We start from the raw sequence: 27,422 nt of genomic DNA, 5'->3' as shown, positions 1-27,422 counted from the left end.
TGTTCACGTTACACTTCTTCTTCCAACGCCTGAGTTTAAGGTTTACAACTAAACAAAAGCATTTGACTGATGTTGTATCAACACTGCGCTGAGACTCAAAGCAAAAAGCGGCATTTGTGTGTTTGGGACATTTAATATTGTGACACGTCGTAATAATACAGCTGAGTCAAACACTTTCAATATTGACACCACACCCAAAATGAGAACCACGTTCTGGAGCCTGTTTTTAATAGGAATTTAGTAGGATTTTGTACAAAAAGACATCTATTCTTCTATTTTCTATAGCACTTGTCTTCATTCGGGTAGCCTGTCCCAGCTGACTTTGGGCTAAAGGTGTGACACACCCTGGACTAGTTGCCTGCCAAGGGCAATTCAAGCATTCACGCTCATATTTTCACCTACGGGAAATTTGGACTTAAACCTTCAGTGAACCAAAGATGTTTACTGAATGCGGGAGTAAGCTGGAGTAAGTGGAGGACATGAACAATTCCACACAGGGGATCTGGAGCTGAGAGATTCAAGCCCAGAACCTAAGACTGACATGCTAACCTACTAGTTCACCCTTTCTGCCTTATCTTAAAAAAAAATTAAATCTCCAAATTAGTGGAACTTTGAAAGTACACCAAACAGCAAGTCAAACTAACATTGTGAATGATGCTTGAGGTGCTTTAAAAACAAAAAACAATGGCATTTGTGGCTCTTTAAATGTAGATAGATGGAACAGATGTTGCGTTAGCATCATGCTAGTTTTTAAATGAGTCTGCTGTACTGACAAAAGCATGTTGCTGGCCGTGCATTTGTCTACAGTCGATGTGACTAGATTATGAGACAAATAAGTCCCATAAGGGAACTCCAGGCAGTACAGGGTATAAAAACTTGTAAATTAGCATAGCTTAGCACAAAGCTAGCTTTTCAGGATGTCTTAAAAGGGAAGGCAAATTGCCTTCTGGGTTCTGATATTTAAGATTGCTGACATCAAACATTTGTTGGCGTCTGAACGTTATGAAGCTTTTCCACACATTTTAGCAAGCTTTAACGCTAAAACTAAAAAAACAGGTTGTGCAAGTTTGTCGATTTATACAGTTTGGATCCATTTGTCTGCCCCATGCTGAGTGGAGAATTAATTCAACACACACACACACACACGCACACGTGTAGCCAACATACACACACACCTCCCATCGCCAGCTGGATGGGGGGGAAAGCAGCACTTGGGGAACAGTTGACACTATGATCTCCTTAATGGTTACATCCTCCACGCCCGACACCAGAGACGTCCCAACACACGAGCTTTCTTTGCTCGGAAAAGGGGGAAAGACACAAATTGCAACATTCCCACTCACACACAAACACACACGCACTAATCACATACGCTATCTTGTTTAGCAGCCCCGCACCTCCGCCGCCTCACCCTCACCCTCCTCCTCCTCCTCCTCCACGCAATCAGAGGCTCAGAATAGGAAGCAGGGAGAGGAAGCGGCCGTGCATTCACAGGCTGGGAACAAGGAGAAGGAAAAACAGCCGGAACCTGGAATTTACGGAGGAAAAAACAGCAGCCATCCCAAAATACCTCAGGACCATCTCGGCAGATAAACACACAAATATCACCACTCGCATCCCTTTTGTTGTTGTTACGCCATTGACAACGTGGAGCGGGCCAGGCACCCCTATGCAGGATTCCAGTCCACTTCAACGCTTTGTTTGGAATTGTGCGTTATTATCTTGTGTCACACCATTGCTAGCAGTTTTCTCATAGGTTGTATTTTAATATGTCAATGGATAGAAAATCCACATATCCTTGAAAAGGCAAGTCAACCCAAAAAATGTCTTTCCAATAATATGTTCCATGTGCCCCCCCTCTAGTCTAAACAGGACATTCTGCTTAATATTGCAAAATTCACCCATTTTTATCCATCTCAGGTGGCGGCCATTTTGCCACTTGCTGTCATCTAAAAATTACATCACCGTTGCTCAAGTATGAAGTTAGATCAGAAACATATAAGAAGCCAGCACAGCTGGTGGTCAAGGTTCAGGTTCGCTAACCCTTGAGGTCATTTCCTCTGACCCTTTCTTCCTAATTGATCTAATTTGGCCACCATTGGCCTTCTATTAGGATGACCTAACGCACCCTGTCCATTTGAGAGGTTGAGCCCACATAACATTTGATACCATGATTTGTTAAGCAGAACAAAATAAATGTGGGCCAATGTATGAAACAAAAGTGGATCATTTCCAGTTGGCTAAATTACAACGTATTAATGACACACTGTGTGACGTCAGGCGTCAATGCTACTAAACTCACAACAAACAGACAACAGTGTTATAACGCTGCCGATAATGTAGTTCTTTCACAGCGAAACCAAAGCTAATTAAATCATCGCATGTGATCGCCAAGTCATTGCATTGACTGTTGCGTAACATGTGACCACTATTTTGCCTTCAGGGGACACTGTGTTCTTGGCTCCAGGCTGGCGGCGAGAACGTTGTTTCTCCAGCAACACTTTTGTGCGCTCCAGTCGCTAAACGACGTGCGAGCCGTGAACCCTGGGGAACCTACGCTGTATCTCAAAATAAAAAATAATTTCCTTGATCTCATGCATATTCAGCTGCTGGCCGTGTTTAGCTAAAATAAATTTAACTGTTTGTGGCTTTCGGAACAAATTAATTTATTAATTTATTTATTTGTTTATTTAACATATTACTGAATATGTTTGAGCAGCAATAGTATAGCTTCAAAAACATATGCATCAAGTAATATTAATAATCAATCAAAATTACAAAAATATAGAAAAATATTTAACAAACATTATTAAAATATATTTTAGGGACTTTTTAGTGTATCTCTTGTAAGTGATTTTCTTTAAGTGATGCCAAATGACTGCCACTCGTCAAGCAACGTTCTATTGAACATTTATTAAAATGTTCTCATATTTGATTTACTAAACTTTCGTATTTTTATGTCTTTTCATATTTTGGGTATTATTTCATTGATATTCTTTTTTGTTGTTTATATTTTTATTCATTTTAATATTTTTACTTTATTTTTGAAGCTATTCACATTTTATGTATTTTAATTATTTTATCAATTATATAACTGCTTTAAATGTATTTAACCAATGAAAATGTAATTTCTGCATTCAATTTTGTTGTTGTTTTTTTCAGGGATTTTATTCATGTATATGTTCTGAATATTCAACCAATAAAAGTAACTTTTGTTTATTATTTGACTTATTTCAATATTTTCTTATTCATCTGCATTTGTATTTTCAAATTATTTATTTACCTATTAAGAATATATTTAAAACCAGAAAAATGCCACTTGTATATCTTTCGGGAAGAAGAAAAAAAGCCGAAGCAGCAGTTTCCTCCCACAGCGGCGCATGGTGACTTTTCACCCTGCCGTTTGTGTTTATTGCTTCTAGTGCTGGACATTTTCCCCTGACACGACGTCTCATGCAAACAAGCATGTCGGCTTCAATCACAAACTCCTTGCTGAAGACAAATCTCACCAGGGTAGCCTGTCAAGACATTGGGCGAGTGTAAAGTTTGTGGTCATGACGCATGGCATCCCACTTGTGCATGTGTGTCCACGTGCACAATCGCGTTTTGTGTGCGTGTGCGCACATATGCGCGCGTGTCTGCCGGCCCTGCCGAGAGCGTTCGAGCAAAGACCCAATCGGAGCGAAGGACCTCACTCGAGCACATCCTGTTTGACTTGACCTCAGAGGATATTCTCCTTTCCCAAGCAAACAAACCGCCAGGCTTTTTGGATCGTACCAACGTCGGAGGGGAAGGGAGGGGACGGCGAGCGGACAGGCGAGCCAGAGGGCCGCTCTGTCAGCCAACCCACGTGCCACGAGGCGCAGTGTGCTACGGTTCAAGTGCATGAACATAGGTGTGAAACTGTCGGGGACATGTGTTTCCTCAAAGGTTGGTCCAGCCCAATAATGATGGACAGAATCGAGGAATTACATTAGAAAGTGCAGCGGGTTCAAGGGAAGTTAGCGACTGAGCAAACTACCCTCTGCTTCTGCCAGTGGGATTTGATGCTCAACCCATTTGTAGGTCAAATTGGACCTGATTAAAAACAGCATTTTCTTAACCAACCTCGCCACGCGTTTAGCGTCTGATGCTATTGTGCGTACTTTTGTTTGGCTTTGGCGTATTATGCAGAAAAAGACGTCGCCGCCTCGTGTGATTAATCCACTATTAGGCTAAGTCGCCGTGGCCCTCGCCCCTTCGGCGTCCCCGCGGTGTTTTATACTCGGCTAATGGCGCCGCTGCTGGGAGACGGTCGGGATTAACGCCACCGACTGACACTAATCTTATTGTGCCGGAGAGGATTTGGGACCACTACTTCACTCTCGCTTGCAAAACACACACACACACACACACACACACACACACACACACGTTTACGCTAAGAGTACAGGATTTGCATGTTGCAGCCGCGTGTGGGCCTTAGTGAGCAAAAATGCTAACACAAAAGAAACTACCATAATACTATACTGCCAAGTTAAAATAAGTTTTCGCTGTCAGGCTCTCCCCCAGCAGTTATTATTTATTTTAAAGCAACTATGGTAAATACAACAGGAAAAAGTCTAACAACAGAAAGGCAATTAATGTTAGATTCTTTGTGTGCTAATTATAAAATAACTATTCTCTGTAATAAAATAACACTTGATGAGCAGTATTATAATGTGCATTTCAGAACAGCAAATGTTTTCATTGACAAACGCTAACACAACACTAGAGGTGTCTTTAATGTGGGCCTCAGTGGGCTGTTAGCTAAATGCTAACACAGGGCACAAGAAACCCTAATACAGGATTAGTGAAATGCTAACAGAAGTCATTTGTGTTATAACATCACATCTTCGAATAAATTGACAATTTCAGTGTGTAACGAAGCTGGAGCAATATGGTTACCACACAAGTAATAGATAATAGAATAGGTATTTAGTCACTGTGACAAAAAAAATACGCAAGCCTCGGTCACATTCAAATAATCACCTTGTTGCGTTAAGGTCAAAATATTAGATAATGTTGCATAAAAGTAAAAAAATACCCCTTTTCATTCACTGCTCATTAAGCGCAAATCATACAAAATAATGGAGGCTCTCTGCTCAGTGGGAGTGAGCTACAGAATATACAGTATACATATAGTATATTGTATATTGAAAGCAACATTTCCAAGTACCACCCAATTAATACTCAATATTGCAACAGCCCATGTCTTTTATCACATAAAATGTGCATCAAATCTCATTTTAGACAGGTGAGGACGTCACCACCACCTTGGCGGAGTGCTGAATGAGCACCTTCAAGTCACCTGTGTGCCCGACCGAAGACCCGGTCAGTGGCATTATGTGTTTGGAGTAAACACCGGAAAAGTGCAAGAGGAGAAAGCAAAGTTCCAAAACAGAACATGAGGGGATAACTTTAGTGCAAAAACATTTGAGAAAAATGTATATACCAGAAAAAAGACATAATGAAATTAGTTCTTACAACTACTTCTTCATGAAAAGAAGCTGTATTCAGTTTTATTTGTATTATAGTATATAATTGTACGGTATTTTGGCATTTTCATCATATACATTTTTTTTTCATCATATAAATTACATTTTGTTTTGTTTTTATATACACACAAAACCATTTCTGAATACTTATATTATTTTTATATTACATTATATTTTTAAATACATAGTATAAATACTAATCACATTAATTAACATTTTAAATTTAAATACTACCATTTATAAACGCAAGAAATAAAACACAGTTATAAATACTTCAGTTATTTTATTATTATAATGTAAATGATCACACTAATTTCCTTAACTTTCCCAGTGTTTTGTTGGCTCGTCCCAGCTTTTTGGAACATGCTATAAAAATCTAATCCAAAATGAGTGAATATTTTTCAAAAAACACAACAACACTGTCTGATCATGAAATATCTTACCTTCGTAGTGTATTCAAATATTTTTAAATCATTGAATTCTGTTTTTATTTACGTTTTACAAAACGTCCCAAATTCACTGGAATTGGGGTTTGAACATACAACTTAAAAAATGTTTTATTGTGGTTGTCATTTGCAATGGTGATCACAGCGGCATATTCCGCTTTTTCCCTTTCGGCGCCATAAAACGGACGTTCACAATCCACTTGAGCGTTCAAAGACATCTGCAGGTCGTTTTGTTTCACCTCTGAGTCACGCAAAAGAGAATTGCACAGCGAATCCGAGCCGACTTCTGGCTTTTTCATGAAGCCAACTTCCTGTTAGGCGCTTGCTTGAGCCAAAGAGCGAGCTAGCGGCCCTCGAAGAGAAGGTCATAAATCCCCACCCCTCCTTTTGGTCCGAACGCTGACGTCACCGCCAATCTGCAGCAGCATATTGACCTCGCTGCTTAAATCGCCATCATGACCGCTTTTACGACACGGAGGCCTGCTCCCAAACACTACAGAGGGGAGAGCAAACAAGTCGTCAATGAAGCAGCTGGCCAGTTAGCGAGCTTAGCCAGATCAGATAAATATGACGTATTGTACAGCCTAGCGTTGAATGTGACTGAGATAATTGGGGGGGGGGGGGGGGGTACAGAGGTGCTCGTCGACTCACTGGTGCTACAGTTGTAACTTCATTTTTGAAATTTCCACATTGAAATGAATTAAAACGCTATTAATCCATTCCAGCCACAAATTGTTTTTAATAAATCCCCAAAAGGTTTTTTCCCCCAGTCAAAATGGCAATATATTGTATATATAGCAGCATTAAAAAGCATAATATAAGATAATGTAAATAAATAATCTGGTTTTAAATTTAATGTACTGCATGTACAAAATGTGTAAAAATAATAACTAGAGCTGCAAACAGCAATGAAGTGGCCCCCGCCCCAAGTCTTCATTGTGAATCCCCAAAAGGTTTGTCAAAGTTTTATGCCGTGCGCCGCAGGTATTAGAAAGCATAGGGAAATGAGCCTGGCAATTTAGCGTTGCCCACCTGTCTAGAACAATGCGTCCCAACCTTCATTGACAGTAAGTACAAAGTACAAGCAATGGAATTTGCCAAAAATGACCGCTTCAAATCAAAATGGCCTACTTCCTGTTCAAATTCAGACGTGTCATTGAGACTTCCCGTTATAATAGACATGTACAACTCCAGACCAGTAACATCCAAAAATGTGGTCTTCTTTGACTTCAACCACAAGGGGTGGAAAACTCTCCCATTGTCCGATTGCCTGTGCCCCACTTAAGGGATCCGTGTATTCTATTACATTGTTCTTCCATATGTGAATGAGATGCTTCGGTGTCAAGGCTGTGCTGACATACAATACATTCCCGACATTCTGGCAACAATAATCTCACATGCCGATGGAGCTGCTTTACACTCCGTTGCCATGGTGGCAAAGTTTGCAAAATGACGACAGTGCAATTAAGGAAGAAGAGCTCGCTGTTCGAATCAAAGCAAAACCGCTGGAAAGTCCTTTTGTCAAGCACCAAGGCCCAATCCCACACTGACCCGCAAACACGCTGCCACAGCCACACATCAAAGCTTTTACGCCAAGGCCTGTGCGTGAACCCTAAACCTGCGCCCCCCAGAAAGCAGAGACATCTTAATCTAGGCACGGTCCCCATCCCGCGTTCTCACAGAGCGGGTGAGAATAGCACGGCTGAGAGGCGCACGGCAGCAGCTGGTCCGTGCGAGGCTCCGGTTTCGCGTAACAATACGATGCGTTTAAGTGAGGCATGTTATAAATAAGAACGCAGAAAGCATCCGATGACAGCAGCTCGGCTTCCCCCTCGACCCGCTCTCTGCTTTATTTGTTGTGCGGCGATACGCTTCTGTTTTAGGCATTGTAAAATGTTTACAAGAAATCATATACACAGCATGAAGAAGCATATTATTCATGCAGACAAATATTCTTTTATAAACATAATGCGGAATTTGTATACAATTTTAGAACAATTAGATTAGAACGCCTCGTTGTGGGCCGTGAGTGCGCGCAACGGAGAAGCAAGGAGGGCGGCTTTCATGTGTTTTTCAGTATGACATAGTAGCAGCATGTGGACCGGGGCTTCGGGCTGGCATGGCCATTTTAGAGAACCTCTTTGTTCGCTGTGAGTGCTCGCACATCATTTATAATAAATATAAAACAAAGCCAACTACTTTGCGGATTTCATTTAATGTGGGTATTTTTGGGAACCAACAGGAAACGAGGGAACACTTTCACAAGTCAAACATGAAGTTATGTATGAGAAATACACTATACGACATAATATCCATTTTTTCAGGACTAGAAGTGATATTTGATTGACGTTTGACAGATGAGCAGGGCATGGTTTTAGCGCATTTAGCAGACACGGCCACAATGTCTGGCAGCGGAGAGAAACACTTAATTTTTCATTTTATTAATCACTTTATTTGATATATTTGGCCTTTTTTTAATTAAATAAATAATAATTATATATATATATGAGAAGAAGAAGAAAAATAGTATAATAAACACACACTATTTTTAAATGCACATCACTGCCACCTACAGGACTGGAGTGGAACTGCGTCACCTAGCACATTGTGATTTTTCAATAGCTTTGATTCAGCCTTGGCAGAGGTCTGCACTCACCAGTTACATTTGCACGTTTAAAATTCGATCTCAATCTAATGTGCTGTGTACAACGTGCAGCGTTTGATAGCCATCGCACATGATGACAGTCAAATAAAGAGCAAAAGAGAACATATGGCTCGCACATCACTCACTTTCTCTCAAAGCAAAGAGTGTTATCAGCTCGGCCAGAGCTACTAAAGCTGCTGAAAATGGTAACGCCACACCTTTTACAGCCCTTTTACAACAGGTAGATGGGAGTGGCGGCTGTAAAAAACAAAAAACAGATAAGGTCGCTGCTATTTGCCATCGGGGTCCATTACGGCCGACAAATCACAGCTTGGTTCAACTCGGTGACAATATGGCAACTCGCTGGGTGGCAATGATTAATTAGTTGCTAAAGTCAACACGCGGGAGAATTTGCAGCTGATGGCGTTTTGTGTATAAGTACATATATATTTAGAAAGAGGAGAGCCTGAGGTGCATGCATGCATAAGCCATTGTGCTGTGGAGACTCACTGGGGACACAACAGGTGTGTCAATAGCATGCAAGTTTGCCGCCGCTGCTGCTCGTATAAACACAATAAACGCTCTCCATTTTCACTCTGGGCGACGGGCGGCTACCTTGGAAAAACAACAGACGACACGCCACGACATCACGCATAGTTTATGTTGCTTGTTCACCTACGACGACCTTGGAAAGACATATAGACACATAAGGATTTCGCCAGATCAAGCACAGTTAATTTATTATAAAAACACATCAAATATTTGTTCTTTATTATTATTTATTCTTACCTACAATTTTATTTCTATCTACAATTTAGGATATCTATAATTTAGGACGTGTTTATCATGGAAGGCTCTCTACAATGGTCGCAGCAGATGTCGGTTGTTGGACTACATAATATTTTCAACTTAAAAAAAAAAAAAATGTACATATATATATATATATATATATATAGATAGATAGATAGATAGATAGATAGATAGATAGGTTAGTCACTCTCCTGTGGCTCCCTGGGGATCTAAAAAATAATAATTGGTTGGAAAATTTGTCGATTTTCTTTTTTTTACATATCTGTTTATTTTTGGGGGATGATTTGATCAAAATTTATAATTAAATATTCAAAAACAAATGTCAGAGTCAAAATGTTTAGGTTGCCAGAAAATGACAGACAAAAGGTAGATGGAAAAGTGTTCAAATTTACCATAACATGTCCACAAAATTGGCCAAAAAGTCAGATAATTGAATAAAAAAGGCAGAAGAGAAAACATTCAAAAAGGTAACCATGAAATGTCTAAAAACTAAATAAGAAAGACCGAAAATTACCATAAAATGTCATTGGAATTAATTCACAAAAACTCTGAAAGTTAAAAAAAAAAAGTTAAATGTCCAAAAAAAGATCATATGTACAGAAAATTGCCCAAAAAGTCAGTTTTTTTTTTAAAGGGCAGAAAAGAAAAAGTTTCTTAAGTACCAAAAACAAAAGAAATTCCCAAAATTACCATTAAAAATCCACAAAATTAGATAGTAAAAAAAGGAAGAAGAGAGGCAGAAAATTGCATATTTTTCTGTTATGGTGCAGCTCTAATTCGCTCTTGGGCCCTCAACAGCGTTTTGTTCATTACAATTTTCAAATGCTTTGCGGCTCCGGACAGATTTTTCTTATGATTTATTTGGCCTAAATGTACATGTACAATAGTTAAAGGTTCTTTATACTAACACAAAAAAAATCGATGACTTCTCATGTCAACTTCAACCTCTGAAAACATCAAAACTGTATATACAGTCTAACTTCATGACAACCCAATGAATAATAATGCTAATATGACCATGTCTAACAAAACAGAGAAGAAGGGGGTATACATTTCATGTTTGAAAATGACATCTACAACCCTGTGTGTGTGTGTGTGTGTGTCTGTGTGTTCATTTGCATACAGCTGAATAGTGATGTGCCCGCACACTGCGCACCCGCATGAGGGTGAGAGCAGGGACACACGCGCCTCAACAATGGGGAGAGAAGAGGACAGGAGAGGAGAGGAGGGGAGGCACGCTTCTACTAAACTGTGTCATGCGTGGACGCGCGTCAAGGTGCCCAGGGAGGGGTATGATTACGAATGTGTGTAAGGGAAAAATGTATACGGCAGCATCCCTTATTTATTATTATGAATGCAAACTAGCCCTGCACAGGCTTGTGGACACTGTTTTGAATTCTTAAAAAGGTAAAGAAAGGTCCACAGTGCTAACAAATTCATTAATATTTTTGTTTTTGCTTAAAATATCATCACATGAGAATAAGTCATGGCTCAGATGGATGACATCACATTGTCACTATATACGTTAACACAAAAACTTTGAGTAAAAAATAAATAAAAGCATTTAAATCGTTGCATCCTTGAACATATTGCACCCCATGTATCGAGATATCAAATGGTCTTGTATGGGAGATGCACACCATCGGTGTAAATTGACTGGATGTGATTGACGACTTTATGTGTCTCTGAATTTAATTAGCCTGGATAGTTTGGGTTTTGGAGAGCTTTTACTTGTTGCATATTAATAAACATGACAAAAGTTACAGCCGTATCGTATCGTATTGAATCGTAATGCCACTGAATTAAATCAAAACAAATCAAATCATATTTTAAAATTGTTACATCCTTGAATCGAATTGGACACCATGCATCGAGAAATATATGTGTTCCCTCACGATAACGCGGTTCACTTTTTGCCGCCTCACTGTTTCACGGATTTTCGTTAGTGCAATTTTGCATTCTTTTTTTTCTTTTTTCTTTTTTACAGCAATGTAGCTATTTTATCAAATGTATGAAGGTTTGAACATTGAGAAGGTTTGAACAAGAGAGAAATGTGAGAACATGTAAATACATTAATGAGAAAAGTGTATAAAGTGTATGGTGAGGGGTTTTAGAGCCTTAAAACATTTATAATAAATGTAAATAACTACTTCGCTTTTTGGAACCTAACCCCAGCGGAAAACAAGGTTACACTGTATTGAATTGTCTTTTGTGGGCGATGCACACCACTAATATTTGTCTTTTTATCCTGAAGAAAAGGAACATCCACATTAACTTATTATTATTTTTATTTTATTTTTTCAAAGGCATCTAATTAAATTGGTTTATGGAAGTATGGAGTTTTTCCATATAGTTTTTGTTATAGAGTGTTGTATAAATAGTAGTAGTAATACAAATGTATGATTCTTCATATTTTTCTTTTTTTTTTTTTCATTGTTAAATTTAACACCTAAAAATAAAACTGTAGTAGAACTAGTATAGTCATTTATTTGCATTGTAAACTGCAAGGCCTATATGCCCTTTGGCTGAGCTGTTTGCATCCAAATCAGTATATTAAAAAAAAAGTAAAGCATTAGCATGTACATACATTACAGTAACTCATTAAATAACAGCAATCAGATATCGCTAATTCAATTTAACAACTACAAATTGTAATGATCCAATTAAAATGTCTAGCCAAATTGATATAGGAGAGAAGTGACACGACTAAATAAACACTTGAACTAATTAAGCATCTAATAACGCAATTTCTCCTGCCATCATCCATTCATTGTCTTTGCCCATAACGCGCAAGTGTGCGCCAAAAATACGTTCACAGATGTTTGCTGCATGCTCGCTCATAATGGCGAGTGAGTGCGCGTGCGCGCGCACGTACCCAATCTGGATAAATTTGTTGTCGGGTTGCGAGGGGAAGGAGGAGGACGAGGAGGCGGGGGGTGGGGGGGTGGAGTGTGCGTGGTGGGCAAGTGGGCGTGGAGCGCGGCGTCCACGATTGGCAGTTTATGTAATGAGCTGCCGCGCTCAAGTCTATAAATGGGGGAGGACGCGCGCCGTGCGCTCCCATTGAAGGCGGACGAGAGTGACGCGCGGCGGGCTGTGTGGATGCTCCGTGGACGCACAACTTTTTTTGCATCCCACCGAAACACGCACACGCACACGCACGCAAGAGGAGCCGCGCGCGCGCCGCCGCCGCCGCCCGACGTGCACGATTGTGGAGTACGGTGCCATGTGAGGAGGGGCGACAGGAGGAGGAGCGGCGGGGGGGGGTCGCTTCATGCGCTTCTTGGATATTGGTCCCGTCATATTTGGATAACGTTTTCTGGAGGAGAGGAGCTAAGAGTGGGCATTTGGAAGGATTATATCTCCCCCTTTTTCTTCTACTTTTATTGAATTGCTTCTTTGGAATTGGGATTGCATTGTGGGTGTCACTTTGGCTGCGGAAGGATGGCAGCTTGGTTCACCTTCACCCTTGCCTTCAGCACCATGACACAGGTATGAAGGAGGTCCCCAGAAAAAAAAAAATCCACAGGATCCCCTTTTACTTATTCTTTTAAGCAATTATATTTTGTCCTTTGTAGGTGTTTGCCTCAGGTGTTTTTGAGCTGCACCTCCATGACTTTAAGAACCAAAGGGGTCTGCTGGCCAACGGGCTGCCGTGCAAGCCCAGCTGCAGGACTTACTTCAAGGTGTGCCTGAAGAACTACCAGGCAGTGGTCTCACCGGGGGACTGCATCTTCGGCAGCGCCCGGATGCCGGTACTGGGCTCCTCCAATTCGTTAAGTGGTGTGCCGCCCGGCCCCATCCAGATCCCCTTCAACTTCGGGTGGCCGGTAAGGACCCATTTACTTTCACTTTTATGTTAATATTTAGTGGGTTGGTTTTAGGGTGTTTTGGTCTCTTTGGAGCTCACCTGCTCCTCCAAATGCACTGACAACATCGTTCATTCCAAAAGCTACCAAGCTTGAAACAAAATAAAATAATACACAATTGTCAATCCAACACTGGTAATAATCAGTCTGTTTCTCCTTATAGGGATCCTTTTCATTAATAATTGAAGCTTGGCACGCTCCTCATGGAAATCTACCTGTAGGTAAGTGCTGCGTATCCGAGCTTTACCACAGGAGGGCGCTCTGGGTGCACACTTGATAGACCCCCTACCACTTAGCAAAAAGTGATCTGAAGTTTTACATTTCACACCAATTATAAAGCAAAAGATCATTAGTCATTGGTTGCTTTCATATATTTTTCACACCTTATCCACCTCTTTGTTATGAACTTGTGGACACCTTCTTCTTCATTCTTGTGCTCAACACAATTGAACTTCCTGTGGTTTATTTTTGGCGTGGGAACGAACCGCGGGGCTTTCGGTGAGAATACGCGGCGACTGCCAAGAAGCCCTGACTGCGTCTTCCTGTATTTTACACCTTACTTCTGTTCCGCCCCGCTGGAAGACGGGACCGGGATGGGGGGGCGGAGTGGTGGGGAGCCTGGGAATGTTTTTACCGACGGAAGAGAAAGAGGAAATTTCAAAACCTGAGTTTATCTTTCATCTGGGCTGTATAGGATGTGATAAGGGATGCAGCTTGCTACTGGGCAGATTAGTGGAGTGGAACGAAGCACAATAATTCATGAGAGGCTCTCGGGCGGAGGGGAGAAAGGAAATCATTCTACCTTTTAGGGTACAATGGCTTGTGACCCTTTCTGCAGTTGCACCAGGAAATGTTAGAAACCTCTACTGCACCTATTATAGACGTTCAAAAACAGTGTTTCTTACATTTATTGTAACGAGGTTGACAAAAAATAAACCTACTGAAATCATTATGATGTCGAGGGAGAGTATTTCATTGCTCTGCCTGTCACTGGCATAGATTTCTAAGATTTCGAGTAAAACCTGATGATCTCGCACTGTTCTTAAACACAAGCCTAAGACAGTCCAACTCCTTCCAGATACCACCAACCAGGACTCCCTGATAGGCTTCTTCGCCATCCAAAGACAACTAAGCGTGGGCAGCGACTGGGCTCAGGACACGCAGACCGGCGAGCAGACGGAGCTGAGGTTTTCCTACCGCTTCGTCTGCAACAAAAGTTACTACGGCGAGAGCTGCTCCAAGAAATGCACGCCCCGGGACGACCGCTTCGGACATTACACCTGCACCAGGGACGGACAGCTGTCCTGCCTGACCGGCTGGAAGGGGGAATACTGCGAAGAACGTAAGTCAGGCGACCGGCTTGTCTGCAGGGACTACAGCTTTGTTGTGGTAGAAAGTCTGAGTGAGTTAAATACTCAAGAGTCATCTCTACAATGGATAAAGAATTGCAAGAAAAGTTGCATCATATCCTCAAATTTGCATCCTAACGCTCACATAAGGAGCCCTAATTTAGCCCCTAATTGAAGATTTGTTGGTAAAAGATCAAAAGATGGGTTAAATCGCAAGAGGTACCATATTCCAATGGACTGAAGAGTATTTTACTGGACTGTATATCCAAACGCTAACTTTTTTTGCAATTTGTCTGAAGATAACACACGTTGAGCAAGAGCAAAATTGCAAGATTAGCATCCTGAGGCTAATTGTGCGGAATTGAATTTGAAATGAACTGCTTTAAAGACAATCACTGATGGTGCTGTGGTCCATTTTACAGACTTTTGTGAGGACAGCATGGGTTCATTTCCAACTCAGTGGTGATACGTGTGTGAACGGTTGTCTGTCTCGATACACACCCTGTGATTGACAGGCGCCAATCACCCAATGTTGGATGTAGCGAAGCGGTGTAGAAAATGGCTGGCTAGCTTCTTAACCTTGTACTGTCCAATTTGTCTAGACATACATTACCTTTTTAAAGTCAGACGCTCAAGAATTTTGAGCGAAGAGGTTTTTGAAGTGGTCGCAACCAAAGATTAGCATCTCTAAGGCTAATTATGTGGACTTAAAAAAAAATCTTGTTTGTTTACCCAAATCATTACTTTGCAGACTTGTGAATGGGACATATGAAGAAGTAATTTTACACCAGGCTGAGAAAGTTGCTCGTGGTTGTCATTCAAGTCAGGCCAGGTGTGCCTAAATGCAACATTTGACTTCAGAATTCAATACTAAAACACTGGCTTTACAAATGGTCCAACAAGGACGCCATTTCAACCGCAAATCTTTGTGATTTGCCACTTAAAAGGAGATCCTTTCTGAAGTTGGTTGCAGTAAGCAGAGAAAGAACAATTGGACAATTGGACAGACTTTTGCGAAAAGCCCATCTACTTGGAAATGCACACTCTCTTAAAAACGTTTTACTTGCCTGAAACATAAACACTCACGCTGTAATCAAAAGGTTGGACTCGGACCTACAGAGCAAACCCCACCCTCGCTCTATTGAGGTCCCCTCTTTTCACAACAACAAATGAATCAAGAGCGTCGCTCCAAGAGTAATCGTTACCATGTGCTGGATATGCGACAATGGATCTGTCATCTGTGCCATTTGGTGGCCAAAGAGGAATTGGCTGGCGTGATCTATTCGGACGACCGCGGCGCCAAATTCCAACCATATGGGCTGACGCGTTGCAATTAGAGGCTCATCTTTCACGGTTGACTACAGGAAATATACATGAGGGGGGAAAGAAAAATATAGATTGGGTATGCTATCGTAACTTCTTAGCTCATTCATTAGCTCAGGTTCACATGCCTGTCTTATTTATAGGGTTGGACCAGTTGAAAATAATATGTCAGAATTCATTTGAAACACTACTTTTCTTTTGCATGACTTTTTTAGTTACTTTAACTAAATAAATGAACCAGTTAGTGCTAAACTTTAACAGAAGGGTGGGCAGTAATTTGAAAACAATGTCAAAATAGCAAAGGTTGAACTTACACGGTAAATTCTGTAGAGTAAATTTGACACTTTTTAGAGTGGGACCAAATAGACTCCGTTTTCGAGTGATATTCACACTTGGAAGAGAGTAAAATAAAGAATTGGGAAAAATAAAATAGAAATCACTCAAGGGTTGAGGAACAAACTCAGTACCTTCAGCTGGGGAGACAGTTCGAGCTACTCCCTGAACCACGCAACTCCTGCTGTGTGTTAGTATATTTTCTCGTGTCAGCTGGAATCTTCGTAACGCCAAGAGACCAAAAACAATGTGTTTGGTCTCCTCTTCGACTTAAGTAAACAGTAGGGGTGTGGCATTCTCCCAAACTGAAGGTTGTGAGTTCATTCCTCGACCCTTTTTTTTTTCAATTCTTTATTTTACTCTCTTCCAAGTGTAAATAATACTCTAAACCTGCGTCTATTTGGTCCCACTCTAAATAGAGTCAAATTTACTCCAAATCAAATCTACTACTACTAATGGCCGTTTTTCCAAATCGCTACTTGGTTTTCAAAGTTCAGTCACTTGCTTAAAAAGTACCCCAATTTTTTTTTATAAAAGAACATAAATAGATCACGTGACGGCTGGTAACTCGAAAACCTAACTTAGGGCACTCATGAGTCAAGATACGGTTGTAATGTATTACTGTAAATTGCATTACTTTTGTTAACTACTCCCAACAAGTTCAAACATGCCCGACTGGCTCTGAATGTCGGCCATTTAGCATAGACAGGTGTGCTTTTACCTGACACTACTGTATTATTTACCACAATACTGGCCTGCGCGTGCCCTGTAACCCAATCCGCATGAGGGGAGGGGCCGATTGCTAGGAGGCCACGCACGCGTGCCTTACACGCGCCGGGGTTAATCACGCTGCTATTATCCAGCCACGCGCCGGGCCGCTGAGCGAGGCGCGCGCTCGATAGCAGCAGCTGCAAATATGGCGGCCACAACAACAATAGTGACAGCTGTCTGCTATTGAGAGCGAGCATCTGTTGCCCACTAAACTGGCTGCTTACCGTCGGCAGCCGCGCGGTAATGTCGGAGCCCCGCGAGTCCCGCTTTGCGCAAACAAACCCCTCAGCAGCTGGGTTGAGATCAAATGAGTGGCAAAGTGAGACACATGGACATTTCTGCCGTGTTATTTATAAAGACATCAAGCGTGACCTAGAATGTTATCCCATGTAGGGAGAAAGAAAACTACTTGTTTACACATTTGACTTATAACTTCAAAATGCAATCACTGGAGTTTTATACTGAGAGATGTGTTTCATTTGTTCCGTAGCCATCTGTCTGGAAGGCTGCAGCGAGAGAAACGCAAACTGCTCCAAACCGGGCGAGTGCGTGTAAGTATTGAAACTCAGGCCAGATCATTCATTACGTACGAGAGCCAAAGCAAAAAATCTCAAGATGTGAAATCAATCGAAAACGAGCATGATTGATACATTTTAGAGTCATTCAACTGTACAGGTGTACCCAACATAACAACCAGGGAGTTTGGCTGTCCTGTTTTATTGCCCCAAAACCAAACAAGCTCAGTGTCTCATTCATAATGTTTATAAAGTGATTTTTCATCATTTAAATAATCACTTTTGCACTTCTATCGTACTCAAAACTGGCCGTAGTTCAACGATCCTCAGCAAATTCCTCACATCTCCCCTTCCCATGTTCACTTTCCTCCCAGATCATATTTTGCCCTCTTTTTGGCGACACAAATCCATCACTACCCCGACCAGGAATGAGGTTAAAACCCTTTGGGATGCTCAAACAGCATCATTAAGCCGTTCCCACAACCCCTCTCACTCGGCACAGCAGATCATAATAACAGAACATCTTAATGGATTTCGTTATTTTGATATGTTTCCTGGGGTGAAATTAATCAATATTTTAGACAAAATATTAGAAACACCTTTAAGTATGATATGACTCTTGCATAAAAAAAATACAGCATTGCTCTGTGCAGGTGTACTTAATATTTTGGACCATGCAAAACTCACCTCGTATTGGACCTTGAACACACAAATATCACCAGACAGGCAGCTGTTACATAGTAACAATACAGAGGGATCGTCAGTCTATGACGGACGATATTATGAAAAATATAGCTGAATATTAAATATCTAAGATAAAAGATACTGGATATGACACAATTCCAGGAAAAAAACAATGAATTTAATACTAGGGGGAAGAAAACTAAACACAATACAGAAATAAACTATCGTGACAAAACATGGAAGAAAAAAATTAATAAAATCTGACAAAAAATTATTGAAATAAAAAATTATATATATTAAATTTTTATACCAAGAATAAAATTAATTGCGCAGTAATTAAAAATATGGTGAGTGTTAACGATTTCCATTGGATTGTTTCAAATTTATGGAAGTGTTGTCCATACTAATATTTATTCATAGATTTATTATTGTAGCTCTGAGACTGAGCCTTTTATCGCCCCCTACAGGTGTCGAGATGGCTGGCAGGGCACCTTCTGTGATGAGTGCAAGAAGTACCCGGCATGCAAACACGGCACCTGCCAGCTGCCATGGCAGTGCAACTGTCAAGAGGGCTGGGGAGGCCTATTGTGTGACCAAGGTAAAAGGACACACACACATACACACACACACGCACACTGGTCCACTTTCAAAAACACTCTCATGTTGCCGGCTTTTCATTTGGATCAACATTAGTTAAATTGGGTTTCCGCCCGAGTGTCCCCTCACTCATTATACACATCCAGGGATGAAAGGGATAACTTTCTTTCCAGTCGTAAATAAACACTCACCTCTCACTCCTCGTCTTCCTCCATCCCCGCTAAGATCTGAACTTCTGCACGCATCACCGTCCCTGCGTGAACGGCGCCACCTGCATGAACACGGGCCAGGGCAGCTACACGTGCACTTGCATGCCGGGCTTCACGGGCGTCAACTGTGAGCTGGAGATGCAGGAGTGCGACAGCAACCCCTGCCGCAATGGAGGGATATGCACCGTAAGTCATATGAAGCTTTTTATTTTTTCATTTTTTACAGTTTGTGACATGTCTTTGTTAAAATACCTCAAGGATGAACAAATCTAGCATACTTTTTTCAAGTCTTGTTGAAATTAGCCTGTTTTGAGGAGGGTAGTCTTCCCTCGTGCAAATTAGCCACTGCTCACTGTTCCTACCAGGAGCTAAGGAGTCAAAAAGGAGTCCAAAAAAAAGACTTCACTTGTTGACTATAATTGCCATCCATGTAAGTACGCCACAATCCAGCAAATATCAAACCATCTTATTCACAGGAATGTTTTGGGACAAAAGAAGCTGCAGAAAAATGACTTCGTTGGCGACCCAGAGGCCCTGCTATTTATCCAACAAGTCAAATCAATTTTCCAAAATACACGTGTATCTTTGAAAATCAAAAAAGCACAATGGCAAATCAAGGAAAAGGGATTTGTTTGTTTTTTCCACATTTCACACTGATTAAAAAAAAAAAAAAAAGTTAACAAAAAATAAAACCATGTGTAATGGGGATAACCGTGGCCAATCAAAGAAGACAAGCCAAAGAAACACTGGTTTTACCATTTTCCGATAAATGCGGACCTCCCCCAGGGCCAGGTCCTAACACTATCAGCAACAGAGTTTTAAACCATGAACAAATGTGCATGGATTGGACTACAAGCTTAACAAATGTCATTTACAATCCTACTGTTTTTGTTTTTTAATGCGAGCAGTTTCGTAACCCTGAGGTTAGCACACCTACCGCACAGTTTTAATATTAGGGGTTTAAATCTCGGCAGTGGAGTTTGCATGCTCTCCCTGCGATTGCTTTGTTTTTTCTATGTTACTCTGGGTTCCTCCCACATTCTAAAAATGTACAAGTTAGGTTGAAAGAGACTCTAAAGACTATAAATTGACTATAAGGTGGTAACGTGATTGGTTGTTTTTCTAGATATGCCTTGCAATTGGTGGCTAAGCTAGGGTGTACCCTGCCTCTCACCCACAGTCAACGGAGATAGCCTCCAGCACTTGCACAAACTTAATTCATTCACTCCCAGCCCTTTTTACTGAAGCAACCCCCTTCGCACCCGGCTGTTTTACTGGATTTTGACTGATTTTGCAAGCAGAACAGAATATTGTGATCTATTGCTTTAAAAACATGGAACCTACCAAAATAAATATTTGTGTCTGTTCTTTCATCAGGAAAAAAAGTATATTAATATCTGTTTCCGTTTTGCAGCAATTAGCATTAGAATATAGCTAAGTTTCATCATCATTATTCACAAACCTGTTGAAAACATTGTGAAAAAGCTTGTAGCAACATGGCCTTGGCTGATCTCTTATACTCTGCTGCCACCTGCTGGCAATATTTGTAATAACGACCATTGCTTTAAGCGACCTCTTCAGGCCAGAGGCTGCATTAAAGCCTTCTGTGTGCTCTAGCATAAAAAAACATTTAAAAAAACATAAATACTTTTTGGGACCATGTCGATGTTTAAAATAGAATGTGTTTATACGTTTTTGGGAGAAAATTTGTTAACTCATTCACTGCCATTGACGGTTATAGACGTCAAATATTCATTGTAACTATTTCTATTAAAAAAAAAAATCCACTTTTGTTAACAAGAGTTTGAAAACCTAGAATTTTTTATTGTACATTTAGAACAGATATAAAATTGGTGATTAATCGTGAGTTAACTCAGTCATGCAATTAATTACAATTAAAAAATATATTTTTAAGGCGATTAAAACTTCTTATTGTAATTAATTGCATGACTTCAATAGTTAACTCATTTTATATCTGTTCTAAATGTACAATAAAAAAACAGTCTAGATTTTCATAATCTTGTTAACAAAAGTGGAAAAAAATTTAAACTAATAGAAATAGTTCAAATGAATTTTTGACGTCAATAACCGTCAATGAGGAGAAGCAGTTTAGAATGGATGTCTGCGATACACTGAAGCTAACATTGCGCCTCTATCCCTAGAATCTGGAGAGCAGCTACATGTGCTCATGTCTGGAGGGCTTCGAGGGCTACCATTGCGAGCACAGCTTGCTGACGTGTGTCGATTCCCCCTGCTTCCATGGTGGCAAATGCTGGGAGAAGGACAACGGGCGGAACTACATGTGCGAGTGTCCCCGCGGTTACACCGGCCTCAACTGCGAGAAGAGAGTGGACAAGTGCACGTCGCTTCCCTGCGCTAATGGTACGACTTTCCTCCACCCCTCCCCACCACTGATTCCTGCAACTGGAAGCGTGCGGAACAACAGGAATTGCTGGGAAGTGGGTGTCTATTGTCCTGCTTATAAACAGTCGACAGCCCTGAGCTTACAGCTTGTAAATGTCACCGCAGCTCGCGGTGGTCCTTGTTGATGATGGGGGGGGACAAATTTCTTGTTTTACTAAGGCGGAATTGTTTCTTTGTGAGGAGAACAATCACAGCTGTGTGGTTGCGCAGCTGATTGGACGCAGATGTGCAAACCAAGGCCTCCTCGTGGGAACGTTTCTGGGGATCGACGCTTGTTGACAGTTCACAACTCAATTTCAATGTCCTTTGAAGACCGTTATTTTGCCCAGAAATATCATCTTAGATTAGAAAAGTCAAATGGCTGATTTTCTGTTGATTCAGGTGTGGAAGAACTTTAGAACCCTTACCTCATGCATCATGAACTAGAACGGAGATGGTAAACCAGGTAGACTCTGTCTTTACATAAGAATGGGACCCAGACAGGGGTGGTAAAGTCATGCGTTGGTATCCACAAAGATACAGCTTGGTAACCGACCACCATTTGCAAAAAAACATTAGTTACTTGAGTCCAATCTGTGTAGACTTTATCTTGAGGGGCTGTACGCCTATTTTTACCCTTCAGGAGTAACACTCTCTTTTCCCGTTTTCTGTAGGTGGTCAGTGCCTGATCCACGGTAGCACTCGAGTGTGCAGCTGTCGCGCAGGATTTACTGGCCAGCGTTGCGAAATCAACATCAACGAGTGTGCCGGGAACCCCTGCGTCAATGGTGCAACTTGCCTAGACCGGATCAACGACTACACCTGCGCATGTCCCCCGGGGTACAGTGGACGCAACTGCGACAGGGTCCTCGATGAGTGTCCCCTCCATCCCTGCCTCAATGGCGGCGTCTGCACCAGTAAGGCCCCGGCAACTTGCGTCTGCCCACCTGGCTTCACCGGGCCCAGCTGCGAGTTCTTCGCCGCCGTGACTTCTCAAGTGGGGGAGAATCAAGATGGCTTCCAGTGGGCGGCGGTCTCTCTGGCCGTGGGGCTAGTGGCGCTTTTGGTGCTGCTGTGCATGGTGGGCTTGGCCCTGAGGCACATTCACCGGCAGGCCCAACGGCAGCGAGAGGATACGGAGACCATGAATAATGTGTCCAGCGCTCAGCGGGATAACCTGATACCGGCATCGCAGTTAAAAAACACCAACCAGAAAGTCAGCATGGAGGTGGACTGCGACTCAGAGAAGTCGAACTTTATTCATAAAAACTATCACTTGGACCCTTACAGCTCAAAAACAAAAGAATTTAAGGACGAGAAGTCGCAAGAAGACAAAAGTCTTATTTATGACAAATGTTTAGAAGACAAAAGACCTTTGAGTAGAGTGTGCAGGTAAGACAGCTCCTATTGAATTGTGAAGTATCTGGTACTATTTCTACTAGTAACTCAGAAATACATGTGCAAGGATTTCCATGAGTTTCTTGTTAAAGCCGCTGGATTTGTGTCCACAGTGAAAAGCCGGAGTGTAGAATATCAACAATATGCTCGTCCAGAGACTCCATGTACCAGTCGGTATTCGTTATAGCCGACGCGAGGAGGGAGTGCGTCATAGCGACAGAGGTAAGCTGCGCCGCACTCATGCAGGTTCTAATTCGACTGTGTCATAGCAAGTGGTTGTAAACTGGTTGTAGAAGTGACAGAAACAGGCAGGAAAGAAGTCTGATGGAAGACTTAAAATAAGTCAGCCTTTGTTGTCTTGTTCTGATTACTGTAAATTGCTATGAGAATCCATGCCGAACCCTTTTGAGGTTGCCATTGATCACACTAAAATAAAGACAAGAAGCCAGTGAATCTTGGTGAACTCAGTCGGAAAACTGTTTGCATCTGTCTCATCAAGAAAAGCCTGCAGTGTTCTTTTCCTGTAGACATTTTGTCGTCTCATTCCGATAACACTGCCTTATTAGCCTGCCATGCTAATCTCTTTGAGGGTGTTGTCTACAAGTAGAAGTCAAATAAAGGAAGAATCCTGGCGAAGAAATGTTTCTGAGAACGTGTTTCATTAAGAAAAACCTGCAGTGTTCTTTCCTGCAGATATTTTGTTGTCTCATTCCAAGAAGACTGTCTTGGTGGCATCCATGCTAATTACTCTTAGGGTGGTGTTATTTACAAATAAAACAGTAAATTAAGGAAGAAGCTGATGAATCGTGGTGAACAAATATTTCTGAGAAAATGTGTTTCATCAAGAAAAAATTGCAGTGTTCTTCCCCGCAGATCGTTGTCTCATTCCAAGAAGACTATCTTGGTAGCATCCATGCTAATCCCTTTTAAGTAGAACAATAAAATAAAGAAAGAAGCCGATTAATCCTGGTGAAGAAATGTGTTTCTGAGAACATGTGTTTCATCAAGAAAAGCCTGCAGTGTTCTTTCCTGCAGACATTTCGTCATCTCATTCCGATAACACTGCCTTGCTAGCCTGCCTTGCTAATCCCTTTGAGGGTGTTGTTTTCAAGTAGAACAGTAAAATAGAAGAAGTCTTTCTGAGAACATGCATTTCATCAAGAAAAGCCTTTAGTGCTCTTCTTTTCCGGATATCATTTTGTTGTCCAAGTCTGATAACAATGCCATTATAGCACCCGCACTAATCTCTTTAAGGGTGGGTGTTGTTTACAAGTCGAACAGTAAAAGAAAAAGACAATAAGGAAGGCAGCATAGCGTGGTAAAGTCGATTGGAAGACCGCCAACATCCGTTCCATCAAGTCAAGCCCGCAATGTTGTTTTCCTGATTGTCATCTTGTTCCGAAAAAAAAAAGAATACATGCAAGTATCCACGCTAACCCCTTTTTGAGGGTGTTGTTGTTTTCAAGTTGAAGATTAAAGGAAGAAAGCAGTGTATCAATCAAGAAAGCCTGAAACCTTTCCATAATGGTAGAGATTATAAATTCTAGCCGTCTTGTAAGGATAACTGGGGTGAAAAAATGGCAACATAGAAAAGCTGACCGCCGGAAAAAAAATACTTTCCCAATTATTCAAATGATCAGGATTTTTTATTTTTTTTTTTAAAGCTTTTTGGACATGTTACTAAACTTTTCATAGAGTAATACATTAATATTAATGACAAAGATCCGGCTAATTAAAATAAGTATGTTTAAAAGATAAACGGAATTAGGATCGTTCTGCCCTGGCAGATGTCTGCATTCCGCCGTATGACTTGTTGATTTAAGATCTTAGATTGTCAATATTTCATGATAGCAAACATGACTTTTTTTTTTATTATTTGTGTTCCATTTTGTCCTAACTCAAGCCGACTTCAAATAAAAAGAAAAACCACAGTTATGATCGGAGGACACATGCTTGGGCCAGTTGGGTCCCAAGAGTGCTTTGTGTGTTGATATTTCCGGATCAATTTAAAATGCATGTCATCTTGTTTTGTTTTTAAATCTGTTGGGCTGCTTGGTCATGCAGAATGAATCTCTTTTTTTATTTTTTATGACAGAACACTTTTTGATCTGAACTTCATCTTCATGTTGATTAGAAATCAATTGAACATCTGAAAGACTAGGTTTGACCTTCCTTAGTAACGACGTCCTCTCCTTTTTCCATTGCAGGTTTAAAACGAGTGACGTAGTCGTAGAAGACACAGAAACACAATCGAAGCAGAATTGGAACATTCTGGATTGTTTACAATACCGAGAAAAGACTTGGAGGTTGTTTTCTCCCCCCGTGTCAACCGCTGCTCTCTGGACGACTTGAGGACACGGCGGAGGAACATTTTAACTTATCATCTCTCGGACGGTTGAAAAGGAGGCGAAGGTGGATCGCCTACCAGCCACTCGTTTCCTGGCCTTGTGTGATAATCACCATCACGATGATGACTAACAGCCAACCAATCAGTGAAAGTTGCCTGAGATTTTTTTTTTTTTTAGCCCTTCCCTCCCGGAAAACCCTCACTCCTGTCGGTCACTCCTACCACCTTCGCCTTCTATGCAAAAAACAAAACAAAACAAAAACTCAGGGTCAACACCCACAATCCAACGTCACAAACACTGAGAGTAATGAATGTCTGAACGTCTTCAATTTGGAGATTTACATGCAGCCCGAGTTCACTAGAAGCCTTAAAAACAGGGGTGTTGGGGTGGAGGGGTTAAAATGCTCAATTTGTGCCCGTGTCTCCTTTTGGATTGTTTGCACTAGAAAAATGACAAATGAAGAAAGTACTTTTCAATCAGCAAAGACTTGCAGCAGTCAAACGTACGCATAGAAAGTGTTTCTATGCAACCCGAACGAGACAAACACAAAAAGACTCTCACACCACCACCACTGCCTGCCTGCCTATGACACAGTTCAAAACTTCAGAACCACTAATGTAATTGTTTTTTAAATGATTTCCAGAGTTTAATTTAAATACGACACAGTGCTCTTTATATGTTTTATAATATTATTTTGTATATAATGCATATTTATAAGGACCAAACTTCTGAGGAATAAACTTTGTGGGAAAACTGTTTTAAGCTATTTGGTGTTTGATGCTCACATGTGCTCTGTGTTTATTGCTCGTCTATGGAGGATCAATTTTAATGATCGCCAGAATTCGGAATAAACGCGACCTGGCTTGTGTATCTGGAATCCAGCTGCGCATCACATCACATGCTAAGATTTTTTGGGACATGAAGGGGAGACACAAAGCAAAGACCCCCACCCACCGTCCCTCCTCATTTCCTGACTGCCGCATCACTACTTTGAGTAATTCCTGGAAACGCCTTTGGCTCTCGTCCCACCCTGTGTTCTCTCCGCGGACCCCTCAAATTGGCTTGAAATTCAAATCCGTTTCCATGGAGACCAGGCTCCCTCGAGCTGAAAACGGTGAAACAAAGCCCGACCCCACCTCGCGTAATGCTCTCACGCACGCGTCACCCCGAAAACAGATGCTGCAAATGGGACGGGGGGTACGTTCCGGGGGGAGTTAAAAAAAAAAAAACAGCAGCATATGCCAGCTCTCAAGCACCCATAAAATAACACACATGCTTATGAATGCACACTCCCCAACTGCATGGCGACCTCCCCCCTCCAGAGCTAAGAGCGATATTTTACTACCCGCTTCTGTACCACCCACTCAGGGGCAAACAAAGCCGGGTGGAGGGGGCCTGGCACTGGGGGTGTCACCTCACCAGAGGGGAAGGGGCGAGGGGGCGGGCTTTACACCAGATGGGAGGCAGTGCATGTTCCATAAATCCTCGCAAATAACAAAAACATCTCTGTTTTGTGTACGCTGACATTTGGGAATAAATATTGAGTGTTCCTATATGAATGAACGAGCATACATTTCATCGGCCACTTCAGCCAATAGGATGTCAAATTTGGTCTCGGGAGGTTACAAATGCAGCAAGAAGCTAATGTTGCAGTTTATGTCATAGAGCTTGGCGAGTAATTTATTTATTTATTTGCGGTTTCTGAAGTTCATAGCATGACCACACTGACATTACGGATAATGTTAAAATATCAATTAAAGTTAGACATTGGATTTTTGTGAAAATAAACAAACTAAGCAGCAAAATCCACCAGTTATTATCCATCTCAGGGGCGGCCATTTTGCCACTTGCTGTCGACAAATGTCGAAAATGACATTTGCTCAGGGCTCCAGTAACGACCAATCACAGCTCAGCTTCAGAAAACGTGCCGCAAGTGGCAATATGGCCGCCGCTAAGATGAATGAAAACATGTGTTTAACTCATATTCCACAAATGCAATATTAATAAAAAATGTCATGTTTAGAATAGTGGGGTTATATAAAACATATTGTAAATAATTTTTTTGGGTTGACTTCCCCTTTCCTACTACAAAAACATCAAAGCTTAAAAAAAAGGATCAAGAAAATCACCCTGACAAATAAATTCAAATTAACCAATAAAATCGCTTAGTTGCACAGCCCGATCATTTGTAATCAAAACATGTCCAA

The 27,422-nt window shown here is 41.3% G+C and overlaps 1 protein-coding gene and 1 long non-coding RNA gene across 2 annotated transcripts in view; one reads left to right on the top strand and one right to left on the bottom strand.

Annotated features, from left to right (window-relative positions):
• Window positions 1-27,422, bottom strand: part of LOC147158578 (uncharacterized) — a 71,952-nt gene that overhangs the window by 39,599 nt on the left and 4,931 nt on the right. The window contains exon 3 of the long non-coding RNA XR_015090649.1: window positions 19,049-19,227. This is a non-coding gene — a long non-coding RNA (uncharacterized LOC147158578). The remainder of the gene's footprint in view (window positions 1-19,048; window positions 19,228-27,422) is intronic.
• dll4 (delta-like 4 (Drosophila)) lies at window positions 12,493-25,981 on the top strand. The gene is made up of 11 exons (XM_086060405.1): window positions 12,493-12,908; window positions 12,995-13,246; window positions 13,449-13,506; window positions 14,364-14,627; window positions 17,552-17,612; window positions 18,728-18,858; window positions 19,083-19,252; window positions 21,229-21,448; window positions 22,144-22,861; window positions 22,981-23,089; window positions 25,075-25,981. Exons 1-11 carry the CDS (start codon window positions 12,861-12,863, stop codon window positions 25,078-25,080), a joined length of 2,037 nt encoding a protein of 678 aa, XP_085916531.1. The 5' UTR covers window positions 12,493-12,860; the 3' UTR covers window positions 25,081-25,981.

This window comes from Leptonotus elevatus, chromosome 18 (genome assembly GCF_054856555.1).
Source record: "Leptonotus elevatus isolate MCC_2025b chromosome 18, RoL_Lele_1.0, whole genome shotgun sequence".
Classification (NCBI taxonomy): Eukaryota; Metazoa; Chordata; class Actinopteri; order Syngnathiformes; family Syngnathidae; genus Leptonotus; species Leptonotus elevatus.
This window is presented reverse-complemented; position numbering and strand designations above follow the sequence as displayed.